The sequence below is a fragment of the Gobius niger genome (assembly GCF_951799975.1).
Source record: "Gobius niger genome assembly, chromosome: 11".
NCBI classification, from domain to species: domain Eukaryota; kingdom Metazoa; phylum Chordata; class Actinopteri; order Gobiiformes; family Gobiidae; genus Gobius; species Gobius niger.
In genome coordinates, this window is record NC_136862.1 from 21,297,467 (window position 1) to 21,312,591 (window position 15,125).

The window sequence follows — 15,125 nt, forward strand, 5'->3', positions numbered from 1 at the left end:
GTTGTACAGCGCTGAGGTTATGTGGTTAATGACAAACTAGACTCTAAATATCTTTTATAGATCTAAAAGGCCCTTTCATGAATAGGTTGGACTGTATTTGCTCTTAGTATTTATGACATGAGTACTGTTTTTATTGTTGCATACAGACAACGTGCCAATTTTTACTTTCATATGTAAGAAATTCTTTCGTTTAAAGAGTAATATGTCATGCTGGTCCACACGCAGAGTCGCAGCGGCCATTTTAACAAAAACATGGAAATATACTAGTTAGTCTCATTTGCATGACCTGTTTCAAATACATTCATCACAAGCAGTAGCTGAAAATGGCTTCGTGGAGAGGATTATGTCAAAAACATTGTGTGCAGATTACTTCTTGTCACATATATGGTCAAAAAAATGTACTTCCTGTTTTGTGTAAACATTATAAAAAGGGTCATATAGGGTTGGACAGTGGAAATCATAACCCAGGGGCATCTCTTGACAACGCCCATCAGATAAAAAGCAAAAAGAAGATAGCCATATGTTGTGATTGGAAATAAGAGTCATCCTGAAACCACAAGTAGAAACCTCATGTAGGCCAATGTTATATCAGGAAATGTCAGTCCACAGCTGTTATCACTGCCTGACACAGTTAAAGCACAAGAACACTTGATATTAGCAGAACATGTTTGCTAAAGACTGCGATAAGATAAATGGAGATAAACGGCAATTTTTTCTGATAATTGTGAGGTTTCGGAAGGAATCGGCCATTGAGTCACGTATTGCAGTAAATAACAGTGAATTCGTTTGAAGATTTTGAAAACAAAAAGCAACATTAGCAAGCTGTTTTTTATTCATTCACACAGTTTGACAAGCTGAAGGATGTCAGTTTTGTCTAAATCGGAAGCGCTGTTCGTACATGTTAAACTAAGACACTCAAGCAAGACAGTAATACACACATAATACATGGTGCCTAACAGTGTAATAACATGGTAATTACTAATTATGGTTATTACATGGTAGAAACTTAAGGCAGAAAGACACATTCTTCTCCTGTTTTCATTTCATTGTGGTATGAGAGTCATTTCCCGTGTAAAGATGGTAAAGATGGTAAGAAACATGCATCTTCTTAGCTGTTCCATTCTTCTGTTGTGGAACAGAATCCTGTGATGCAGCAGGCCAAACGTTGCATTAATAAAGGAACACTGGTGTTGCAAGTATACAGTGTGCGAGAGATTTTTCCTGTTCTCCATTCTTGTGTTGTAAAATCTGGTCCAGTCGGTTCTATCCGCCCGTGTCAATAACATGTAATCGCCACAACACCCGACCATGACCACATTAAGCCTTCTCGCTAATATCTTAAATACTATTTCTCTGGCCATAGAGTTATCGGCCTCCTCTGCCCTGCTGCGTTAATCTCACATAAGAGTTGATAATTGAGTTTCGGTGAGCGCAGGATTATCTGTTTCCTTGTGTACTCAGAGGTGTGGACTGTCTGCAGCATGTGGAGCATGCAAATGTTGAAACTGCTATTCGCTCTGCTGCTACTTCCTGTTCAGAAGCTTGACATAAAATGAAATGTGGTTTTACTGTGTCAGTAACTAGTTTGTGTGATTGAGTAAGTTTTTATCAGATTGGGAAAGAGCCAGTCATAGCTAGAACTGAAGCAACCTAAATCCAGACGCTGAAAGAAGTCATAAAAGAGTAAGATTATGGCTCCAATGTGGAAGTGCTGATACTGTGAGGCCAGTAAGTCCAACCGAAGTAGGTTTTAAGGCTATCTTGACCTTAAAAAACGCTCTGACCCTCCACGTCTGAGCAGCCCCCACACTTTTATTCTTTTTCCACCACATGATCCTCAGGTCCTCTGTGTCCTTTTATTTCTTTCATTGTTCTTGGTTATGTTATTGTATTTAATCTGTTTATTGCTTTATGTACTTGTTTAGTGATGGACCTAAGTATTGCATATTGTTTATGGTCGAATGTACAGCACTTTAGAAATGATGTTTAAATGTGCTATAATAAATGTCGATTGGATATCTTTGTAGCTGTAAATAAAACCAATTTAAATTTGTATTATCATAGTAATAATAGACTCCGTCTCCCCACTCCTCTTTCGTGTTTACCACAATGACCACGTTTGAAAGGGAAATCACGGCTGTCGTAGCCACGCTTGCTCCGTTAGCTCTAATGCTAACGGTCTGTTAAAGACTCTAAAATGTACCTTACGGAAATCCGCCTGGTTTCTTTAATTGTGACTAACCCAGCGTTATCACAGGAGCAATATCTAGCTGTAGAAAAAAAAAAAAAGAAACCGGGCTTTACAGTTGCTTAAATCGTGTGTAAAGTGCAATGCTATCTAATGGAAAACTAGCTTGTTTTCCTGCCCCCACATATGGAGGTACTGCAGCAATGGCGGGTAATGTTGGGTTCCTAGCGTCGCTGTCATAAAGCAGTGCAACCAGCGGCCATTAGCCTGGATTCATATTACTAGCTTTTTGGTTCACTGACTTTCTCTTTTAGGCAGAACTAAGTAACTCATGCCCCTAGAGGCCATAAGCGGCACTGCAGGTGTCGTAGCATGTTGCGCTTTTTTACTCATTAATTGTCCGTGAGAGTAAACACTACGCTGACAGAAGACAAAAAGAGAGAGGGATATTGTACATCCAGTTACACAATGGAGATCATTTTTTTTCACTCAAACCTGGCTATAAATACTGTTTAAGTGGCGCTAGCCCGCAGTTAGCTTTGCCTGTTTGCCCGTTAGCCTCTTCTTTGTACTGCTATTATTGTGTATTGCGCCTCCGACCCAGAGGCAGGAAAAGTTGCAATTGTGGTTTTCTGGCCAGAGACACCAGAGGGAGAGGTTGTATTACCCCTAGAAGGACTACGGAAAGGATTGATTAAGGTAAACAAGTTACTTAGTTCTTAGCTTTCTGAACATTTGGTTTGTGCTAAATACATCCAATATACTAGAAAAACAATTTGGTTTATATCATTTCAATCTGCAAATTCAAAGTTATTTTGAAGCAACTAAACCAAATATACTTGTTTTAGTGTGTTTTCCTCTTTAATATCCTCCAATAGCGAGTACCCAGGCAGCAGTCTCAGTGTCATAGATACTGTTGGCCTCATAAACCAGGAACTGCCCTTTTAACAGCTCTCTCTGTTTGAGCAGCAGTATCGCCTCAGTGTTTGATTCACTGCATTAACCCATCACTGACTTTCCTCTCTACATGGGCATTTCCATTGACAGGGTTTATTAGGTCAGTCCAAAGGGGGCGCTCTTTGTATAATTACTCTTAGATAGTAATTAATCCTTTGAAGACTCTGGGCATGTGTTCTTAAACACTTTCAGAGAAACATATGGACACTGTCTGGGACATGGATCTTTGTCAGCAATGTCTTGTTCTTCAAAAAGGTATATGGTTTTGTCTTTCAAAAGTTTAAGCCACACTTTCCAGCACGAATATTAAGTTGCATAGTGAACACGGCAGAGGGAGTGGCCAGGGATAGGACAGACCACAGCCTGCATTCTATCGGCCCATGTTTTACGCCACTCGAAGGAGCTGGGGTGCTGTACAGCAGTAGTGCCAATTTTGCTAATGGGTTATAAGGGACACAACCATAACGGAAAAAAAGTGTTAGATTCTCCATTAAAATTCAACATAAACTTTTGAAGACATCGGGCAACCCTAGTGTCCCCCTGTGTCTTGGGTGTTTTAATTATAGCAAAGAAATATCAAGAAACAAGAAAATTAGATTAGATTATAAATTAGTTTACAAAAATAATTTTCTTTTCTGCTGGTCCAATTAAGCCACAAATGAAATATCTTTTCATGATCGTACGCTTCTATATTAAATAAAATTGGCTTAGTGTAAATGGGACTTAGATTCCAAAGCCTAAATGATACATGAAATGTCTACCTCTAAGATAAGTTTATTTGTAATGTGTCAACAGAATGTAGTAAATGTAACACAAGTAACACAGGATTACAATTGAACAAACTGAATAATTTAGTGACATCATAATGACAAAATATTCAGGTACAACTAGAACTTGATGAACACACAGATTTGAAATTTCATCATCTCTTGTGGTGCAATTCAGTTTCTTCATTCTGACCTAAATATGCAATCTCTTCACCTCTTAAACCCTCTACTATCAGATTAGTTTGTTTCCCAGTGACTCTTCAAGTCCTTCAAATCCAGGGCACACCTTATTCGTGCAGCTGCAAAATGAGAAAAGTGGTTGAAGACTGCTGCCCTCTAATGAACAAAGCAGAGAATAGCACCAAAACGTGAGAGTCCAAGTTTATCTCTAATGTCTGGATTGTGACATAAAGGGTTACTTATGATGGGTAGAAAAAAAACATTAATACTTAAAAGGCATCCATGTCATTTGAACTCAAATCGACTCTGTTTATGATCTCACCCTGTGATTCCTTTCCTGTGAACTACCAAGAACAAAGGCATCTATGTTCTTACAACAATCAGACTTCTGTCTGCAAAACGTCTTTGTGATCTCTGTATTTCATCGTTTTATTCCATCCTTTTTTGTTCTGTAGAGATTACGCACATCTTCCTTTAATTCTTTTGAGCAGTATGTTTATACCACATGATAGCATAGACTGTTATTAATTTTAGTGAGAAGTAGATAGCTGTGATTCACTCATGGCCCTCATGTACAGTTATGCATGTCGTTCGCTATGTTTTAATAAACCAGATACCTTGTCCTAAGCCATTACTTTGTTGAAATAGCAGAATTGCTAAAGGAGCTATAACTGATTGTACAAAGAAACACGGTCACTCAAATTTCAAATTGCTATTTTCTGGTCCAAACTCATCTCAAACTTTCCTTATGCATTTACAACATCAACATTTGTCACAGGGACTGAGTTTAAACCAGGTTTCACAACTTTCAGGGAGGAAAACTGTCACTTCACTGTAAAAAATGCCTACTAGCCTGACATTTTATGACTGTTTAAAAGGCTTTAAAACCAGTGTTTTTTGGATAAATGTCTGCTTTTACCATATACTAAAGGACAAAACAAATTTTATTCCAATACAGAAAATTGAAAAAATCAAGGATAGCTCCTTTAAGTTTATCAAAAAATTAATTAATTCATTATTAAATGAAAAGGCAGCAGAAAGACTAAACCGAAAATGAAGGTTAGATTTATGATAAATAGGTTGAAATAAACTACTGTACAGTACTATAGTAAGTGAACGAAAACTGAAAACAGTGCATTTGGTACATATGTATTTGGTGAGGTGGTTTGGTTTTCAATGATACTATTAACTATCCCAAAACTATTTAGTGACTCATTAACAAACAAACAAACATCATGAATATTTACGCCATGATGGAAACAGACAGCGTCACTTCCCCATTACATCATCACCGACTGGAAGACCATATTTGGTCATGATGGCATCTTAAACACAGCCATCGTCATTAAAAAATACCGTGTCTACCCGGTCTGCACTTCCTGCTGCTTAAAGAGAAACCTGAGATGAATAATGGAAAACCTGGGAAGTAATTTATTAGAACTCTATGGAAAATGTAAATAAAACATAATCTCTTTATTTGTCAGTATATTGAGCTATATTCAGAGCATAATCAACAGACATTGATACATAAGGATAAGTACCCCATTCATACTTTTCTTTAAAAGAAACAAATCTAAACATCTGGACATGGCAATCAAAGCCTTTATTGAAATGTTTAACTGGCCCATTTTTATGGGGTCCTCAATAACAATAAATGGATAAGGAGGTTGTAAACAAGTAGGCCTATTTGTGATAGATAGATATACAACAACATCTATAGTAACATGTTCTTATTTACATGTCTCAGTTGAAACCAAGATAGCGATGTTTTGTCATTTGCCTACAGAGCAGGTGGGGGATGGAGGTGCATTGTGGGTGTGACTGGATGAGCAGGTCCCACTGTTGTTTTGCCTTTATTTCAGCTCCTCCTCTTTCCACAGAAGAGCTCAAATCCACCTGCTTCTGTCGCTTCTCAACCAAAGACAAACTCACCTGACTCGTGCATAGACGACCCGAGACTTCAGCATTTATTAAGTAATTTTTGGACCTTTTTTGTTAATTCAACATGGTGTCCGGTGGTCTCCAGATGCTCGGGGCTGCATTGGCCATTATCGGGTGGATTGGAGCGATCATCATCTGTGCTATCCCCATGTGGAGAGTCACTGCCTTCATTGGGAGCAACATTGTGACCTCGCAGACGTCATGGGAGGGCATCTGGATGAACTGTGTGGTCCAAAGTACGGGTCAAATGCAGTGTAAGGTGTATGACTCTATGTTGGCCCTTAGCTCTGATCTCCAAGCAGCTAGGGCGCTTACCATCATCGCCATTGTGGTTGGCGTCTTGGGAATCCTGCTTGCTGTTGCCGGGGGCCGGTGCACAAACTGCGTCGAGGACAAACAGTCAAAAGCCAAAGTTGCTATCGCCGCTGGAGTGGTTTTCATCGTTGCTGGGGTCCTGGTTCTTGTTCCTGTGTGCTGGACAGCCCATACCATCATCCGTGACTTCTACAACCCCATGCTGGTCAGCGCGCAGAAGAGGGAGCTGGGGGCGGCACTGTACATCGGATGGGGCGCGGGTGCCCTCCTGCTGATCGGAGGATCGATGCTCTGCTGTAGATGCCCCAAAAAAGAGGAGGGGTATGCAGCGAGGTACATGGCGGCCAGCTCAGAGGCGTCATCTGCACCCACAAAGGACTATGTATAAATAATTGAGGAGATCTAAATGGACAGAACGGTGCTAATCTTGTGTGACTGGTGGTTGACTGTAAAGTGTTTTAACGCAAAAGGAAATACCTTGTACGAGAGAGGTTTGGAAAGAAGCAAAATACAAAGGAACCACACCCTATGGGAGATTTAAGGCTTATTCATACTGTTTGCACCACAGTTGTTTTCTTTTTACGACATTGCATTGCAACACTGCTAACTCATATTTCTATACACGGGCAATATTAGGATTTAAACGTATTAATGCTATTTTATTTGTTTCATTGAATTGTATCATTGTGTCACAGTAAACTCACGTTTCTGAATGTTTTTGTTATTGTATGTTATCTGAAAGTTACACTGTAAATAAATATTTTGGTAACAAATATAAAAGTTCTTGATTCATTGAAAGGGTACTTATGTGTTTAGTAATACTTGTGCCACAGTAGTTTTAATGTTCAAGCAATAAAGTCCTGTCCTTTCTTAATAGACGATGAACAGTTTAAGTATGGGTCATTGGCGTCAATCAAAAACAATGTGAGCACATTGAAAATCCCCAACGGCATCTGAGACACATCTATTGTGTGTCGATCTGGCGGAGCAAGTTTAGGTGCGGCACTAAATGAAACCGCTCAAGCTGAAAAACTTGTTCCTTCCCAAACTATGGGCCTATAGGCAACGTTAAACAGTAACAATACACCTGCTGCTGCTGTGATGGTAGAGGATTCTGAGAAATCCTGACCATAATTGAAACCTGTTGCTTTGACTCTAATAAGCAAGTGTCACTGACAGCAACTTCTATTGAATTCAGCAAACTATCAGGCAAAAACGTGTAAGTCGATTTTGTTGTTAACAAATAAGGAGAACAGGAAAAATCTCTCTCACACTGTGTACTTGTAACACCAGTGTTCCTTTATGCAACGTTTCGGCCAGTGGCCTTCGTCAGGCAACATAGTTGTTAGCAAATAAAAAGGGTTTGAATAATGGTTTCGATGCATTATTTCTTTATGACGCACAGTCAGTGAATCTAAGCTAAGTATTCCTGATCTCAAATATCAGAATACAGTCAAATAACACTATGTGCAAATATTCTGTACTTTTAATCAATAATGAAGTCAAGAACCCTTTACCACCACTGTGAAAGTCTCTAATCCGTACGCCTTTAAAGTTGGGTTAGAATAAATTCTTTCACTCAGCTATCTGAATGCCTCTGAAGTCTAGTATTTACCCACAGCCTAGCTCCTGTTTGCTTGAGTACAGGTGGGATCCGCAGCCATTGTTCCCAGCTCTAAGCATTGCTCGAGGGAACAAAGACAATGCATCAGGAACAATGACTGAGGACAAAAACAGGAGCTTTTGGATATCAGGTCTCAATCTTTTGTGCGCTAACCCCTCCCTGAAACGAGGGGCAGTCCAAATCTTATTAAGACATCGGTCCAAAGACCAAAAGAGCGTTTAAAGCGGTGAAGCTTCTCGCCTTCACTTGTCTAGAGGGGTGAAACCATGGCTTCTCAGGGTCTCCAGATATTGGGCGTCCTGCTCGCGTTTGTAGGCTGGTTGGGGACTATCATCACTTGTGCTATGCCTATGTGGCGCGTCACTGCTTTCGTCGGGGCCAACATTGTGACCGCTCAAGTCATTTGGGAAGGCTTATGGATGAACTGCGTTGTCCAAAGCACCGGCCAGATGCAGTGTAAGGTGTATGACTCTATGTTAGCTCTACCTCAAGACCTCCAGGCAGCTCGAGCGATGGTGATTATCTCAATAATAGTTGGGATATTCGGTGTACTCATGGCTGTAGTTGGAGGGAAGTGCACAAACTGCATGGAGGACGAAAACGCAAAGGCCAAAACATGCATCGTGTCTGGCGTGATCTTCATAATAGCAGCCTTCCTGATCCTGATCCCTGTTTCCTGGTCGGCCCATGCAGTGATAAGGGACTTCTATAACCCCATCTTGACCGCGGCGCAGAGACGAGAGCTGGGAGCGTCTCTGTATATTGGATGGGGTGCAGCGGGACTGCAGCTGCTCGGGGGAGGCCTACTCTGCAGCAACTGCCCTCCCAAAGATGACCGACCGTACATACCCGCCAAGTTCATCCCAGCGAGGAGCATCTCCAACTCCAATGCAGACTATGTGTGAGTGCAGGATGAAGAGACACAGGAGAGAAGTGGCGCTTGAACTGTGAATTGTCTGTAATACTTTGATGGCCATAAAATCAGCTCCCACTGCTACAATTTGCTTTTCAGTTTCTTTTGTGTGTTTAAATGATTGTTGTATTAGAGAAGGAACAACATTGAACAACTGCCAGTAGTTTTCTTTGTGTTTCACACATTTTTGAGCGTCATAAGATTGTCTAGAGTTGCATTTTATATTTGTATAGTTCATGTTTTGATCTGTTTAGAGAGAACTGAAAAGATACTGCATGTTATATTAGTCTAGTAAAAAAATCTGAAAAAGGGCTCCGTTAACACTTTTGTGGTTCCGGAATGTTAGGGGTTGGCAACCTTGTTTTTATGTTAATATAAGATGTTGGGAACATATTTCATGAATATGCCAATCGCGTATCGCCTTCGTTTGTTTTTTATTGAAGAAATAAGAAGAGAATGTTTACCAAAAAGTCGCACCTTAAATCATGCACTATCTGTCAGATAAAATGAAATATCTGCAATATTAAACAAGATTTTTTCATGAAATTTGCACTGTATGTGTAGTTTGACAATATCTCACTTCACAGAAAATCTTAGGTTTATAGATTTAAAAATAAACAAATTATGTCAGTTTTTTCATAGTGGAAACAAGATGGCTGCCATAACTGAACTGGCTGATAGTCAGTTCAATTGTTGTATCTTCAAAACGATACCAGATTTTCTGAAATAATTTACACTGTATATACACTATATCAACCTCATGAAGTATGCAACATTCCATCTTCATCAGTTAATGCATCAATAAATTACATTAAATTTAATCTGTGAATGTTAGCTGAAATGGCTCATTTCCATCGATGTACTGTTGTCACATAAATTGAAATATTGTCAACATGAAATTAGATTTTCTCATGAAATTTGCACTGTATGTGTAGTTTGACATGATATCACTTCACAGGAAAGTTTTGCTTTATAGGTTTAAAAATAAACTAATTATGTAAGTTTTTTCATAGTGGAAACAAGATGGCCGCTGTAACTGAACTGGCTGATACTCAGTTCAATTGTTGTATCTTCAGAATTATGCCAGATTTTCTGAAATAATTTACACTGTATATAGACTATATCAACCTAATGCATTATGCAACATTTCATCTGCATCGGTTACTGCATAAATAAATTACATGAAATTTAATGGGTGAATGTTAACCAAAATGGCTCATTTTCATCATGTACTGTTGTCACATAAAATTAAATATCTTCAATATAAAATAAGATTTTCTCATGAAATTGGCATAGTGTGTGTGGTTTGATGTGATACTATCAACTCTCAGGAAATTTCGGCCTTACAGGTTTGAAAATCAACAAAATATGTGAGTTTCATTAGTTGAAGAAGCAAGATGGCCGCCGTAACTGAAACGACTGCTATTCAGTAAAAATGTAATATCTTCGAAATTATACCAGATTTTCAGATGAAAATCTTACAGTATATAGAGTCAATCAACCTAAAGCTGTGTACAAAATTTTATCTTCATACATTAATGTATATGGAAATCACATGAAATTGAATTTGAGTCTAATTATACTATATAAAGAAAACACAGCACAGAGAAGCTTTGCCCCTCAGAAAAACTCCCTCTGTGACCAACATGTCTCACAAACATTGTTTCGGTGGTGCTGATGTTTGAATGTGTTAGTGTGAGGCTGTTTCTAAAGGTGGTCGATCGGCCATTGGCACAATATCACCAATAGTCTCCCTCAGACCAGTTGTGGCTGTGTGATAGTGTATAGAGTCAAATGACCACACATCACTTACAGGTTTATGCATGAATACAGCATAAGAATTTGATCTGAACAATGGGTACTCTAAGTAAAAATATTAAATACAGAATGCATTCAAGGATTATTCTTAATGAATACATGAAATATACAACTTATTTCTAGTCACAAGTATCATCAGCTTTTAGGGCATTTTGATGAATACGTCCATATCCACCTGTGCTTCTCATATCATTTGCTTCTGCATTTTGCTTTATTACAGCAGTTGCATTGGCATTGTGTTATTTTAATATATATACCAGGAATTACACTTTCATTAAACAAACATGGAACTTTATTCCCATTTTTGGACAATGGGCAAACAGTTGAGCTTTCAAAGATGAAAACCACACAATGTGCACAGTATTTGAGGTATTTGTGGCTTTATGATGCGGGTGAACACTTGACGGTGGGCCACTGCTGCCCCCTACGGTGTTGGTACCTCCTTTGGAACAGAGGCTGCTTTTTCTTTCACATGCATTGCTCACTGCACTCTTCCTTAGATTGAGTTGAGTACACTACATTGTTCTGGGCAGGGCACTTCCTCCAGCTGTTCTGGGGGGATAGCGAGTCGGCACACGGCCACAGAGACATAGTTCCTCCAGCGTGCCTGGGGGCCTCCTCCCAATAAGACATGCCTGGAACACCGCCCGAGGGTGACCAGTAGGCATCAGAGACAGATACTCAAGCCACCTCAGCTGGTTCCTCTCGAAATGAAGGAGCAGCAACTCTACTCCAAGCTCCTCCGAGGTGACTGAGCTCCTCACCCTATCTCCTAAGGGTGCGCCCAGCCACCATGGGGAGGAAACTCATTTTGACTGCCTTCATCTGCAATTTTGTCCTTTTGGTCATTACCCAGATGTCATGGCCATAGGTTGGGGTAGGAACATGGATCGATGGGACGGTGTAGTAGGTTTTAGCTGGCATGCACTAGGAAAAAAAAATAACTTTTTTCAAATGAAAAAAAAAAAAATTATATTGAGACAGGTCTCCAGCAGTTGGCAGATGTGGTCCAGTGCTAACTTGACCTTCTCAAGCAGTCTCTGTCTCACTGCTGTTACAACCTCTGAGACGGTGAAACAAGTAAACACGGATGTCACTTCGCAGAACACCATCGGCAAATGTCACATACGACCAACTGGGCAACATCATACCAGGGGTCACAATATGGGGCCTATGGGAAGCAATTATAAGCAATATGCGACGCAACCATGCGACACTGTTGCATTGACGAATTGAGATAGGTGTCCCATAACAGACACAAATCAAGTGTCTGTATAGTCACTTTAGGGAGGTGTCTTTTGCAGAGTTTAAAAATGTTAAAATTATGTATTTTCATCCCCCTACATGTTCCAGCAATGTCCTAATGTGTCGAATGAGCCCAGATCTGTTCACCACAACTGCTGCTAAAATCCGGCACCGTCACCCAAAACTGTATTACTTCGGGTCCGAATTGCCATCATACACGAGCTTCATATAGAAGGTGCAGTTACATGTATGACCTGAGGGGACAGTAGTGAGTATAAAATGGCTAACTTGCATCTAGTCCCTTTAAGCTACGGAAGCTCACTATGAGTGATTAGGATTCTAGCAGTCTGTGCGAACCTTGGACAGTACTCAATCAAAGTTCAAAGTCCAATAAGTCAAAAAGCAAGGCAAACAGGTTACAGATCTGAGCAGAAAGGGTGTGGCTACTCCCTATCTGTATGGAGTAGGAGCAAAACTATAGAACATTTTTCGACAGGTCAAAATCAAAGTTTATTTCTAGCCAGTTAACGCCTGGAGACAGAGATTAGTCCATCATAAAGTCTGCCCATTGTCCAAAAATGGGAATAAAGTTCCATGTTTGTTTAATGAAAGTGTAATTCCTGGTATATATATTAAAATAACACAATGCCAATGCAACTGCTGTAATAAAGCAAAATGCAGAAGCAAATGATATGAGAAGCACAGGTGGATATGGACGTATTCATCAAAATGCCCTAAAAGCTGATGATACTTGTGACTAGAAATAAGTTGTATATTTCATGTATTCATTAAGAATAATCCTTGAATGCATTCTGTATTTAATATTTTTACTTAGAGTACCCATTGTTCAGATCAAATTCTTATGCTGTATTCATGCATAAACCTGTAAGTGATGTGTGGTCATTTGACTCTATACACTATCACACAGCCACAACTGGTCTGAGGGAGACTATTGGTGATATTGTGCCAATGGCCGATCGACCACCTTTAGAAACAGCCTCACACTAACACATTCAAACATCAGCACCACCGAAACAATGTTTGTGAGACATGTTGGTCACAGAGGGAGTTTTTCTGAGGGGCAAAGCTTCTCTGTGCTGTGTTTTCTTTATATAGTATAATTAGACTCAAATTCAATTTCATGTGATTTCCATATACATTAATGTATGAAGATAAAATTTTGTACACAGCTTTAGGTTGATTGACTCTATATACTGTAAGATTTTCATCTGAAAATCTGGTATAATTTCGAAGATATTACATTTTTACTGAATAGCAGTCGTTTCAGTTACGGCGGCCATCTTGCTTCTTCAACTAATGAAACTCACATATTTTGTTGATTTTCAAACCTGTAAGGCCGAAATTTCCTGAGAGTTGATAGTATCACATCAAACCACACACACTATGCCAATTTCATGAGAAAATCTTATTTTATATTGAAGATATTTAATTTTATGTGACAACAGTACATGATGAAAATGAGCCATTTTGGTTAACATTCACCCATTAAATTTCATGTAATTTATTTATGCAGTAACCGATGCAGATGAAATGTTGCATAATGCATTAGGTTGATATAGTCTATATACAGTGTAAATTATTTCAGAAAATCTGGCATAATTCTGAAGATACAACAATTGAACTGAGTATCAGCCAGTTCAGTTACAGCGGCCATCTTGTTTCCACTATGAAAAAACTTACATAATTAGTTTATTTTTAAACCTATAAAGCAAAACTTTCCTGTGAAGTGATATCATGTCAAACTACACATACAGTGCAAATTTCATGAGAAAATCTAATTTCTTGTTGACAATATTTCAATTTATGTGACAACAGTACATCGATGGAAATGAGCCATTTCAGCTAACATTCACAGATTAAATTTAATGTAATTTATTGATGCATTAACTGATGAAGATGGAATGTTGCATACTTCATGAGGTTGATATAGTGTATATACAGTGTAAATTATTTCAGAAAATCTGGTATCGTTTTGAAGATACAACAATTGAACTGACTATCAGCCAGTTCAGTTATGGCAGCCATCTTGTTTCCACTATGAAAAAACTGACATAATTTGTTTATTTTTAAATCTATAAACCTAAGATTTTCTGTGAAGTGAGATATTGTCAAACTACACATACAGTGCAAATTTCATGAAAAAATCTTGTTTAATATTGCAGATATTTCATTTTATCTGACAGATAGTGCATGATTTAAGGTGCGACTTTTTGGTAAACATTCTCTTCTTATTTCTTCAATAAAAAACAAACGAAGGCGATACGCGATTGGCATATTCATGAAATATGTTCCCAACATCTTATATTAACATAAAAACAAGGTTGCCAACCCCTAACATTCCGGAACCACAAAAGTTACAATTTCAGATTTTCGTACTAGACTAATATATAGTCTGGGTGCATTTGTGAATAAATTCACTGGACAATTACACAGCACTGTTACTGTTTCTCTGAGGTTTTTACTCAGGGAAAAGAACAACCAAAACTAAGCAATGCACTTCCAGCCTGAATCTGTCAGAATAAACTGTTTTAAGACAACATGTGTATCACTGGATTACCTATTTTACTTGTTTCTGGGACTATGTTTTTTCTTTTTCCAGTACAGGATAATTAAATAATCACCACCACCTACAGACACCAATGTGCACATCCTTGTCTTCCAACTGAAGGCTTTTGTTACTTTCAAAACAATGAACGGCCGTTGTTATTCTCACTCATCACAACTGACTAACCACACCCACACATTAAAGGCCCTATAACTGTTTTTTGTTTTTTTATTAAAAAAAAGGAAAAAAGGAAGCCACGAGAAAATATTAGTTTTGGTCCGAACTTGTTCCTAACTTTCCAAACTTCGCAGCATCCGGATTCTTCACAGGGACAGGTTTATAGGCACATTTCACATCTGCCAGGGTCACTTTTCAGGGTCGCTGTCACAGAAATGCAACAAAACTCACCTGAAACTTCATAAAATGGATACAGAATCTTTAAAATGTGTGTTTTTCTCACAAGTGTCTGAGTTTTACGATGTACTAAAACAAATGTTCAGGTATAGTGCCTTTTAAAGGGGCTAGATGCAAGTTAGTCATTTTATGCTCACTACTGCCACCTCAGGTCTTACGCGTAACTGCAGCTTCTATATTAAGCTCGTGCATGACGA

The 15,125-nt window shown here is 38.8% G+C and overlaps 2 protein-coding genes across 2 annotated transcripts; both read left to right on the forward strand.

The window, feature by feature from the left end:
* Positions 1-6,023: 6,023 nt before the first annotated feature.
* On the forward strand, positions 6,024-6,969 carry LOC306970170 (claudin-4-like). The gene has a single exon (XM_079566048.1). The coding sequence runs from the start codon at positions 6,098-6,100 to the stop codon at positions 6,734-6,736; it is 639 nt and encodes a 212-aa protein (XP_079422174.1). The 5' UTR covers positions 6,024-6,097; the 3' UTR covers positions 6,737-6,969.
* A 1,238-nt stretch (positions 6,970-8,207) lies between these two features.
* On the forward strand, positions 8,208-8,891 carry LOC306970169 (claudin-4-like). Its single transcript, XM_079566047.1, has one exon. It carries the CDS (start codon positions 8,239-8,241, stop codon positions 8,875-8,877), a length of 639 nt encoding a protein of 212 aa, XP_079422173.1. The 5' UTR covers positions 8,208-8,238; the 3' UTR covers positions 8,878-8,891.
* Positions 8,892-15,125: the final 6,234 nt, after the last annotated feature.

What these genes read in the sequence shown, in the direction of transcription:
- LOC306970170 (XM_079566048.1), top strand. Translation starts at nt 6,098, where the DNA reads ATGGTGTCCGGTGGTCTCCAGATGCTCGGGGCTGCATTGGCCATTATC.
- LOC306970169 (XM_079566047.1), top strand. Translation starts at nt 8,239, where the DNA reads ATGGCTTCTCAGGGTCTCCAGATATTGGGCGTCCTGCTCGCGTTTGTA.